At 44.2% G+C, this 11,836-nt stretch overlaps 1 protein-coding gene across 1 annotated transcript; it reads left to right on the top strand.

The window, feature by feature from the left end:
* Nucleotides 1–742: 742 nt before the first annotated feature.
* LOC142785362 (uncharacterized) lies at nt 743–10,331 on the top strand. The gene is made up of 3 exons (XM_075883838.1): nt 743–1,009; nt 3,652–5,504; nt 9,791–10,331. Exons 2-3 carry the CDS (start codon nt 3,766–3,768, stop codon nt 10,092–10,094), a joined length of 2,043 nt encoding a protein of 680 aa, XP_075739953.1. The 5' UTR covers nt 743–1,009; nt 3,652–3,765; the 3' UTR covers nt 10,095–10,331.
* The last annotated feature ends 1,505 nt before the right edge of the window (nt 10,332–11,836 follow it).

An 11,836-nucleotide genomic window follows, 5' to 3' on the forward strand; every position in this document is an offset into this window, starting at 1 on the left:
TGGAAGCCTCACCATCAGTAAATAGTAGCATGATGTTTGCTCCACTGATGAAAGGTTTGTTAATGAATTAATATTTTCGGATACCAAATTCAATGTTACCATTATTATTTGTATCAATGTTTGCTAAATTTCACAGAGGTCATACAACAATTTTCTGGATCGTTTTTGTTAGTGTGTCTATTTCTTCGCCAACTTGCCTAACTGGGTGCGGGCGAATCGCATATGCAAAGACATCTGAAACGACCTTTTCAAAAAAAGTGGTTTTGAGCTTCCCACAAGGGCATTACTCTACTTGGGGACGTCGCCCCAAGGGCACCTTGACAGGGGCACACTTGAGGCTGTATTTAATTATACGAAGGAAACTAACAGAAGGCCATAATGATATTATCAGTACATATAAAATACCATTCTTTTCTTTATTGCTTTATAGGGGTTATTTTGAATGCCTAAAACTAGTCTATGTAGCACTGCCTTAAAACCACCAAAAGTATCACAAATACTGTAGCTTCTCCATAGATAATGTTTTCTGCATATATTTCTCTCTTTCTCCTTCCTTCTCTCTTTCTGATTTTTTAGCTTTTTTTCCCCACAAATTCGATTGCCGCACGTTTCCTGGCGTATCTCCTGGCGTAGGTTTTGACATTCCTCTTGGAATCATCGCCATCAATTAAAAGTCGAATTTCACTCCTGGGTGGGTGCGAATGATTGGTATCACCATCGGCATCACATCATGCTGCAAAGAGAAGCTCGTCAGGTCGGGCCAGCTAGATCTTGGGTGGTTCATCGCTCCAAGTCTACGTAGCTGCTGCCCAGTCACCTCGGCTGCCAGGTCGTTCGTGTACTTGGTACGGTTCGAGTCACGATTAGCGAAACTCGTGCCTGTTGGACGTCAGGCCACTCTGCTGCCTAGCCTGGACTACTGTGCCTGTTGGGCTTGGGCCTGTTCAGTGATATGGTCGGAAGGCATCGCCTACCGGCTTGCCTCCACCCCCGCATCGATATCCACAGCGTGAGCACTCACGTCAACTTTTATGTGGCATCTAAAACATTCACAGCTGTAATCTGCCACGCTAATCTGGTGCTTATGGTACCTAACTATAGGGCAGGAGGATGCGCGATTAAATGTCGACCGTGGCGGCCATAGTGCGATGGACGCATAATGCTTAAGGCCTAGACACATAAATTTAGAAGTAGGGTAACGAATATCAGATAATAAAAGATATCAGTGTCCCTCACTACGGCCTCCTTCAATTTCAAATATAGTGGCTCTAGGGCGTAAACTCATATATTATTATTGTACAGATGAGATTTTTTTTTGGAGTGACATAAATTTTATATAGTGTTAATTGGCTATTTATTGAATAGTTCATTTTTAAATGTCAGGCACTTCTTGCTGAACCAATAAAACTTTGGTTGCGCCAAGTTAGAACACAGAAGTATAGGTCAGAACGTCAGGACAAAACAAAACAGACCACAAATTAAGAGTTTAGAAGAGCACCGACAATGACTTTATGTGCATTTATTAGAACAGCCACATCGCATCTCCTGCTCAAGCGTAGCAAGACCACATTGTGTGTACGTAACACCAGATTAAAATACCGATTATGGGCATGCATGAATTATTATTTTAATGGTTACAAACAAAACGGAAGTAGCACTGATACCGTATTCTCCATTCCTCTGCATGTGCAACAGTTCCAAGGCGAGCCTTGTTCTCAATGGCAAAAATCTACGTATTGCCGAATCTCGTAGGATAACTGCAGCACGAGTTAATAAAAAACAAGCTGAGCTTCTTTCCTTACACCACTTTCTTTTTTAACATGCTGCTTAAGTCACTTCTTTATGCAGCGCCCAGTTTGCGCGAAGTAATTCTTACCAAATGGCAAGGGTATGGCATGTGCCATACAGTTGGCCACAGCGAATTCGTGGTTACAGCGTTCGGCTGCTCATCCGAAGATCATCCCGGGCTGCCGTGGTCAGTTTTCAGCAAAAGGAAAATCGTGGCGCCCCGTTTACTGTAATATAGTCAAGTTTTCCACAGCCCTCAACTCAGGCGTTCGTAATTATCATGTTATAATTTTGGGAAGTCGAAACACGTATAACAATACACCGCGCCACACCTACGTGTCATACAGCTGACAGAGTGCACTATTTAAGTAATGCACTTACTGTCACCTCATGTGTCAGAGTAAAGCTTAGTAAGCTAGATCGGGATGCTCTTTCTGGCGGGGGGGTTAGATTCAAGCACGAAGTCTACCACATTCATCGCAAATACTCTCTGGAATAAGTCATAGCTTTGTATTACGGTAATATTCATATTGGTTGAACTCACCGCTTTGTAAATGCTTATGGAACATGTCCTAAGCCTAAATATATTGACAAAGGAGCATACAGCGTTGACCACTTGGCCGACAGATCATGCCTGTTAATTAGTCCAGGCCTTCATTTTTGGCAAAAGCAAGAAAGAACATATCTGGCTTGCCTAGCAAGCGCAACGAATGAAGGAAAGAACACGCCTGTAACAATGGTACTTCAAATATGTTCCTCCCGTGGGAGGATGAAGATCGCGTGCGCATCCCCATTGTTTACTTCTCCTGTTGCTCATTCAATACCTGCTCTTCCCATACTTTCGCATGTAGGATTATGTGGTTCTGGCATTTATATGGGTGGCCTCAAGAAGTATACAGCAGTAGTTAATCAGTGTCAGCGCTTGTCTCAGCTGCTCTCTGCGGGCCATCATGGTAGCCAAACATATATATTTGTAGAACAAATTTATATAGGCACACGCGGTGATTCGCTTTATATTTGTGCGTTGAGGTTTTATGCACCAAAAGTATATAAACGCTGGGCAAAGACCACACAGCATTGTTTGGGCTTTCGGTTGTATTAGACCATTCTGTAACAATTACGCGCAAGACCCTAATAGTCGAGCTTAACCAAAGATTACCCAGCACAGAGCACCAGAATCTTAGCGTTATATGCAAGCCAACTCTTTCACCTAAAATCAAATTATTCGGCGGCCAATGACCAACTGTTCTTGACGCCATCAGTACACAACCCATATTATGCATCGGAATTTTTATTTTACGATCACAGGTTCAACGAGATAAATAGTTTCATACTTCACAGTCTCCACGGTACCTGCCAGATTGCCTCATCACGAATACTTGCTTCACTTTGAATTACGAGTTCCAGGAACGCCAACAGAGACGGCGGAAGAAGGTTATTAACGCTGTAATATGTGAAACTTCACACTAGGTTCGGGCAAGAGCGACCATATTTCGTACAGACATTCAAATGTGTCGAGAAGAACTGATCATTCCTGTTTAGTTCTAGGAGCAGCAGTAACTTCAATCGATAGGCTTCACTGCGAAAGCGTGCAACGTCAGCACCCTGTAGAGCTTCATACACAAAAGGAACGTGCCAAGTCAACAGCATAAGTACTTACCCGGATCACCTTGTTAAGCAGTCATGTATCTTTGTTGCCTGACAAGTGTCCCAACTGAACACGACACATCACTCATGACTACATCCCTTCTTTACACCGCAAAACTCTGCGAATGAATTCGAGAGAGAACAAATCTTAAACATTAGTAAAGGACTGTTAACATCGCAATTGTTTTACACCGAACAATATTATTGTTTATGCAGGTGCACTTTCAACAAGCGCGACTGCCGTGACAGCTTCATGGAAGACAAAAGGTTGAGTTTCAAGGCAGACGACGAAACGCATTCTCCAAAAAAAACGAATATAAAGTGGAATCCATGGAAGCAATGGTCACAAATCACATTGTTCATTGCACGGCGTCCGAAAACGAAACGTGTCAGATTGTGACAAAGCTAGTGGCCTGGCGAAAGCTGCTACTGGGATCGATGTTTGAAATTCAAGAGGAAGCCGAGGTGTCTGGTCAACTCGCCGTAACTAATTTCATATCTGAACGACCACCCATACAGCACAATTCGAGAAGACTTCTACAATATTCAGAACTTCTTTGGCTTCTCACAACACACCGTTGTGTCGGCAGTGTCTTCATCAGGCTTTCCACCACTCAGAATACCAGCTTGTGTCTCCTGCGTTCCATCTCTAAAAATCAGGGCATTAAAACTGTAACATTAGCTGACATTACCACATCCGATATAGTCACTCTTACTACTACTCTACCTTCACTGTTGAATATCGAAAACCTCCATTTAATGACATATTCGCTCGACCCGGACGCATATTTTGGCCCACTATGTGAACTTTTGCAGGTGTCCTCGTCACTGAAGGGCCTACACTTATGGGGCAGGATTACTAATGAACGGATGGTTGGCACACTGCTTAACACCCTCCTACACAAACCCACTCTGGAAGAACTAAGTTTCGAAAACATAACACTCGACTGGAACCCGTATGTACAAGCTCTAAAGGAGTATCTCAGCTCGAGCACTGCCCTGAAGGTCTTCACTATGTCCGCGAGTAACAGGTCACTGCAAAGGGCCGTGCTTGAAGGCGTTTTAGAAAACACGAGCATCGAGAAGTTCTCACTCTCCAGGTTCAAAGGAACAGAAGAGAACACGGCCCTCGTGTCACGAATAATAAGGGAAAAGCGTGCGATACGCACGCTCTCCATCTTGTCATCCGACGATCCTTTTGAGCAGCACTCACTGTACGACTGTTGGGTCCAACCTCTTATTCAAAATGACGTGTTGGTAGAAGTGACGCTTTCTGTGTCTATGCTGCACACAACGAAGTGGTCAGACTTCTTACGGGTCCTGCCAACGAAACAAAATCTGAAGATGGTCAATCTTATGAATACATCGAGCTATGCTCAAATACGGTGGCTTTGCGCCGAATTGAAGGACAGTGGCTCGGAAGAAAAAGTCTACCTCGGATATGATCCAGATTTCAGGCAAAGCACCGAAGAGCTACACTGCAAGGCCATTTGGGGAGCAAATCTCTGGACAGTGCAGCCCGGTGACCATTTGTTAGCGGTTGTGCGTCAGCTGCCAAACTTCCAGGGCCTGAGGGTCCTGGGAATCCCCATCCGTAGCGACCATATGAGGCTATCACTGGCACTGGCCGAATTTCTGAGGTCAGCAACAGCATTGCATACGCTTGATCTTCGTATCAAAGTCAATGGTCCACAACAGGCAAATGCTCAAAACCCATGGTGGAAAATCATCCTTGAGTCAATCGGTCGAAGCAAAACCGTGAAAAACCTGCACCTCACAGTGTCTGGCATGAGCATCCAAGACAGCCACGACCTGGCTGACTCAGTCAAGCACAACACGTGCATAACAGAGTTGTACTTAGGGTGTACACCCAAGGCAAACAATACCGCTTTCTTTCGGCGGCTTTCACAGGGGATTGAAGAAAACTACACACTAGCGTCGTTGAAGTTCGAAGGTGGCCTAGACGCGGATTGTGGCAGTCATTGGCTTGCTGTGGAGGAGACGACGTGGAGAAACTCTGGTCTCGTTCCACGGGCGGCGCGCATAAAGCAAGCTTCAAAATCCGACAGGTATTTAAAGAAATCTTCATAACGTTTTTTAAAGCCCGTTAAACGTCTTTAAATGTTCAACTTGCATGCGTAACACTTTATATGCGTCTGTCTGTCTGTCTGTCTGTCTGTCTGTCTGTCTGTCTGTCTGTCTGTCTGTCTGTCTGTCTGTCTGTCTGTCTGTCTGTCTGTCGGGAACGTTCGTTATATCACACTAACCCGCACACGCAGCACGTGCCTCCCTTCCATCTAGTGATGAATTCACGTTAATTATTATGATGATGGTGATGGTGGTGGGGAAGCTATTTTCTTCGTAGCGGACGGGCACCCTATGGCACCCTAGTCAAGGATAATTACATATAGTACAATAAGAAAAAACAAACAGAGAAAAAAGACAAAAAAAAGGAAAACGCAGCGCCACCTAGTGAACATAGTTAAAAGCAGCCGGGGGTGGCTACGACAAACAACGACGGAGGGACTAAGTCATAGACAGGGCAAGGCACTTCGCTCTTTAAAAAATGTGCATGAGGTGGATGCGACATTGGAAAAGCAGAAACGACAAATAAATGTGAGCCAGAGGTGAAAGGGCTATACTGGTCATCCCGCTTGAGATGAGGAAGTATTATAGATCACCATAGGGCTTACGCGCAGAGTAGTATGCCTGGTAGTGGGCGAAAGAACGGCCAGAGCCATTGCACGACTTGCAGTGCATCGCTTGCCCGACTCTGATGTATCTCAGCTCGACCACAGTGCAAGCGGTGTAACTAATCAAAACCCACAAAGTTGGCGTATGAATCCAATATTCACTTATAGGGAACCTGGAGCAATTCTTCAGCATGTTCTGCAATGTTGCTCATCGCTAGTCTAAGCTCCTGGAAACACGCGAGCAAAAAATAATAGCACATCGTGGGGCCTTGAATTTACGAATTACACTTTGCTGCCACTAGAAACCGTATCCTCTTATTTATAAAAAATTAGATTTCAAATTTATTTTTTATTTACGAGACACAACTTGCAGGGCACCAAGGCTAAAAGCCGTTAGAGCGGCCTGACAATGACCCTGGTGACCTGTACATGATCACGAGTACATAACATGCAAGTAAAATATGAACCGTGAACAATACATACTAATTCAAAAATCATTCCCTAACTGATTATTTTACAACACGTATTCCAAAAAGCTAATACGCCATGCGCAGGCTATCTGACACATTGGCACTTATAAACTTTTAAAAAGACACATATATACACTTAAGTGAACACACATATATTCATATCGCTAATACAACGTAAGATGTAACATGATACTAGATGTAACATGTTAGAAGTAATTTACACCAGACTAAATTATGAGAAAAAATACGACGGGCTGGTGCCACCACCGTGACGTCGTAGCAAAGCGTTGGAAACACCTTTTTGAGCATCGCGTTGCACTGTCAGCGCAGCGCGATTAAACGCTACATTCCTTAGAGTTACTTGTGTCTGCCTCTTCTAGTATAAAGGCAGACATAGAAAACATCAAGGCGTTGTTGTGACTTTATTTATTTATTTATTTATTTTCACCAAAACAGATACAATGGCGAAAATGGGGAGACGGCAAAAAAGCTGCAGTTATTGCAGCTTTACTAAGCACCGTCCACCCTATGTCAGCACTGACAGGGTGACAACGAAATGCAATAAAATGAAAAAAAAGACAAATATTATAAAGCAGAAAACAATATAAGCAGAAGACAAAATAAAAGACAGGCCAAGGTATACAAACAAAAAGGAATATTTCATAAACACTTGAGCACAGTAATTCGCCGAGTATGTATCATCGCTTTGGTACATAAGAAAGGTACACAATGAGGTACGCGCAATAGTTGCGCAGATATGAGCAATTATTCTGCGCAATTATTGCGCAGATATGCGCAATAATTGCTTTTAGTTTGAAAATCGCGCCACTATTAACGCTAAACCTTGAGCAATATTGGTGGGCGCTGCGTATGGGGTTGGCGGTTTGGTTCCGTTTGAGGTATCGTTAGGGCGGACAAACAGACAAAACTACAGACAGACAGACAGACAGACAGACAGACAGACAGACCAAAATGTTTCCGTGGAAGGTCCCCAAGAAAGATTATGGTGTTTAATATTACACAATCTGTAAAAATAGTTTGTTATGCATATTTTTAAGAAGTCATTGAGGAAAAATGTTTCTTTTTGCAGTTGATAGTACTATCGTGTGTGTTAAGTGTCGTGGGAATGTTGTAGGCCAAGGCTTGGTGTCTATTTGTAATGTGCGGAAACGCGTTACGAACCAAACATCTATATATCTTGTGGGAATAGTAATGAGACGGCACTGCAGGTATGACAGCGATACAATTAATCAAATTAGAGATCTCTCTTTTCGGGAGCTAACAGTGAAGACCTATAACTATATTACTGACACATATTTATCCAAACGCCACGGCCGTTGGCATAGTTACCGTGGTCGTCGCAGGATGCCGCCACGTAACCGCGCACGCACGCTTGCGATCGCAATAGACGTAAACCCGCGTTCGAACGTAAAACGGGAAAGTGTTGACATGCACTGACAAATGAACGGACCATCTTGACCCCTCGTCACCTCCCCCTTTCCCTTTCCTGCACAGTTTTCAGAGTGCTTGCTAGAACGAAAGTAGACAGCAGTTGAAGCGATCAATGAATCCCTGTAACTCTGCTCATGCTTAGAAGTTCTAAAACTTTCTACGCCAGTCGTGTTGTAAGGCAATAGGCTTTTTTATTGAATGACACCTTGGAGTAGTGTTGAGGGGCCCCTTTAGGCTGTTTTTTTTAACTACCTAAAGAAGAGTCTTCAACCGTGATTCGGCTTCATGCCTTCGCAAAGGTGTAGTCAGCATACTCATCAATTCCAGGCACATTGTTTGACCATTTTTACTTGTCAAGCCCGCCTCATTTTCGAACCTGTAATACGGATGCGTCTTTCACAATGTTATATACAGTAGCCGTGATCGAATCCCTTGCGCCATCCTTCCGATACAATTCCCTTCTTTCGTCCAAGCCACTTCGAAGTCATTCAGTGCGTTTCAAGTTTCGTGTGCAAGAATGACGGCCAAGTAGTGGCATCAATCGTTGGGCACCAGCGACAAAACGTCACGCAAAGCAACCCTGTCACTTGAAAAGTTTCGCACAGGCTGCCGCCTCTGAGGCAGTGAAACCGAGGAAGCCAATCTTTATTCTGAGCCCTCCACTAAGGCGTATCTTATAATGACATCGTAGTTGTGGTGATGTGTTGGTAGCAAATGGCACATTTCTGTTGTTATATTTATAATATTATCATGTGATTTTCTTCACGCTCCTTGTCCACATGCGGTAGTCTTTTTGTTGTTTCTTGCTCAATGGACGCCTCCTCGGATAAGTTCAGTAAACCAATGCCGCAAAATTAGTTTTACAATTCTTTTTTACAGTTTTGCAGCTTCTTAGTAAGAAGTGAATAGATTTCTTCTGGCGTAAACCTACCATTAACTTTTGCTTCTTAAGTCTTATCAGTTCTATGCCGGCCGCATCCGTCGTATCATAATACTCAATACTTTCGCGCCGCTTTCAACTAAGTTCACATTCCATTAGTACCAGTACCGTTACACGACCTGCCGTCCGCCGCCTATGACCACCAGACATAGAGCTGCTCATTAGATATCTGTTTTCGAAGTGCTGCTGTCAAAGTTCTTTAAATTGATTAGATTTGTGGAACATGCTGTTTGGAGGCCGTACGAGTATGGTACGATCGCTTTCCAATGAGGCAGCGTGGATTTATCGATTGATTGATTAATTTATTGATTGATTGACTGATATGTGCATTTTAACGTCCCCAAACCACCATATGTATAAGGAAGACGCCGTAGCGGAGGGCTCCGGAAATTTTAACCACCTGGGGCTCTTTAAAAAAAATTAAGGTTCACCCAAATATTAGAACGCGTGCCTACAACATTGCCACCTCCATCGGAAATGCAACCGTCGCAGCCGGAATTCGATAACGCGACTTGCGGATTAGCAGCCGTGTATACCTTAGCCACTAGACCACCACGGTGGCGCAGATGGTACAGAGCTACGAGGGACATACCACCTTCGGGAAAAAGAAATCATTATTTTAGCCGAGTTTAATTACGCCACCCTACGCATAACATTATGACTTATATTTAACAACACTGCGTTATGTGACTACTCCCCGAGCTAAATAATGTCCGACTTGTAACGCATTCCTCCACCATTTACTTCAAAGTGCCGCTTACAGCAATTAGGCCAATGCCGCATTACGCGCATGCATGCAGGTATGTCACGAGAGCTGTGGACCGCGTCTCCCGATACCCTGGCCTGCTTGAAGAGGTTGCTAGAAGAGCTAAACTCGACCAATCAGAGCTCGCGGCTCTGGTGAGGGACCGGCTGATGGCAATACAGTCTCTGGACGGCTTCATGAGCTTCGTCGGGGTCGTGAAGGAGCGAGTGATGTGTCATTCTGCCGAAGATGGCCGCGTCCAACTGGACGACCTCAACGAGGACTGCTGGAGACACGTTCGACGGTACCTCGTTGCCGACGACGTCAGGTGCGACACAGTTGAACTTCACCATGCTTGACGACGAAAGACGAGTGTTTTGTGAACGTGCGTGCGGTATCCTGTGCTGTATACAGTGATGCGCGATCAACAAAGCTAATGTATCCGCAATCGCTCGTTCTCAGATGGGCAACTCCGATGTTAGCTTTCCTACTACTGAAACGGCACCACATGGTAAGACAAATGCCAAGAAAGGAAGACAAAGTACAAGCGATGTATGCTCTTAGCTGAAATGTTGACATGCATAAAACAAATGTATACCCACGTGTGCTACAGAAAAGCAACAATATACATAAATACAAAAAAATCTTTGCCCGTTCAAAAGTAGGATTTCTGTATTTTGCAAGGCCATATAGACGGGATGTTGAAGCGTGATTTATTTCCTTTTTGTATGTACCAAGCCTTGATAACGTCTCGAGTTGTCTGGTTATGACGTCATGACACTTCTGCTTTCCTTGAATGGGGTTCGTGTCCTTATCGCCTGCAATGTGCAGCTGTATGTGATAGGCCTTTGCTACGTACACCCAATTCATGCTCTTTAATCCTTACACACCTCCCTGTCTGGCCTATACATGTGGCGCCGCATGACGAGCGATGTCCTATCGTATATGACTGCGCATTATAGGCGGTGTGGATGTGGACTCCAGTTCAATGAAACCAGAATAGTGTCGCGGCATCATAACCAGAGACTGCATGAACTCTTCACTGCGGAAACAATAGAGAAAGGAAAGCAATGCGGGAACATTCTAGAAAAGAAGGGGACGGGTTGACACTGGTTGTCTCCGAGGAGATGTTAACATTACTCGGGCTTTTACGTCCGAAAACCACGATATCATTATGAAAGACGCCGTAATGAAAGGCCCGAGAATTTCAGCTATCTGGTGATCTTTATTGTGCGCCGACTTCGCACAGCACGCAGGCGTCCATTAGTTCGCCTCCATCAAAATGTGACCGTCATGGCCGGGATTGAACTCGCAACTTTCTGGTCAGACCCCGAGCACTGCTTCACCGCAGGGGACTCACTCCGACAAGAGAAATAAGGGAGAGTGCCCAGGCACTTTAGCGTTTCCTCCTCCCCTCTTGTAAAACCTATTCCACGAAATGAACACCGCTAGAGATACGACGCTACGACAACGACCGAGTTTCGACGCTCCCAAGCTACTGCCATATCATGTTAGCAAGAGCGCAGTGCGCGTCGTGAAAAGGAACTAATTGCGTCCATTCCAAAGAACCATTCCAGGATGTCGCGTGTAAAGAAATACTATTTCGGCAGGTGAATTTAGTGTGCCGGAAACGGGACTGGAAGATGTCGGGGCCAAACTTGAACACCTTTAATGCGGCCTCGTTGAGTCTGAAAACAAGCATATCTGTTTTATTTATTTATTTATTTCCTTATTTATTTATTTATTGAACACTTTAGAGTCAGTTATAATCACACCAACAAAAACTCAAAACGCATGAACAAGCATGCCTAAGTGACACGTCTTTGAAAGAGATTACCTTACACCAGGTAATCAATCAATCAGTCAATAAATAAATAAATAAATAAATGAGACAATGTTTTTTGACCGTCAAAATAAAAAAAATAGAAAATATCCGATGAAATCGCCAGCGTGCACGAAAAAAGACATCGACCAAGCCAAAGGACACGATGGCGTTGCAACCGTCTAAGATAACACCACGGTGAACTAACTGCTGCAGTTTATCATTCACACAGGATTTCTCTACTCGTGCATGTTAGTTTTCACTGGAATGAATGGTGAC

This window comes from Rhipicephalus microplus, unplaced genomic scaffold (assembly GCF_043290135.1).
Source record: "Rhipicephalus microplus isolate Deutch F79 unplaced genomic scaffold, USDA_Rmic scaffold_21, whole genome shotgun sequence".
Classification (NCBI taxonomy): Eukaryota; Metazoa; Arthropoda; class Arachnida; order Ixodida; family Ixodidae; genus Rhipicephalus; species Rhipicephalus microplus.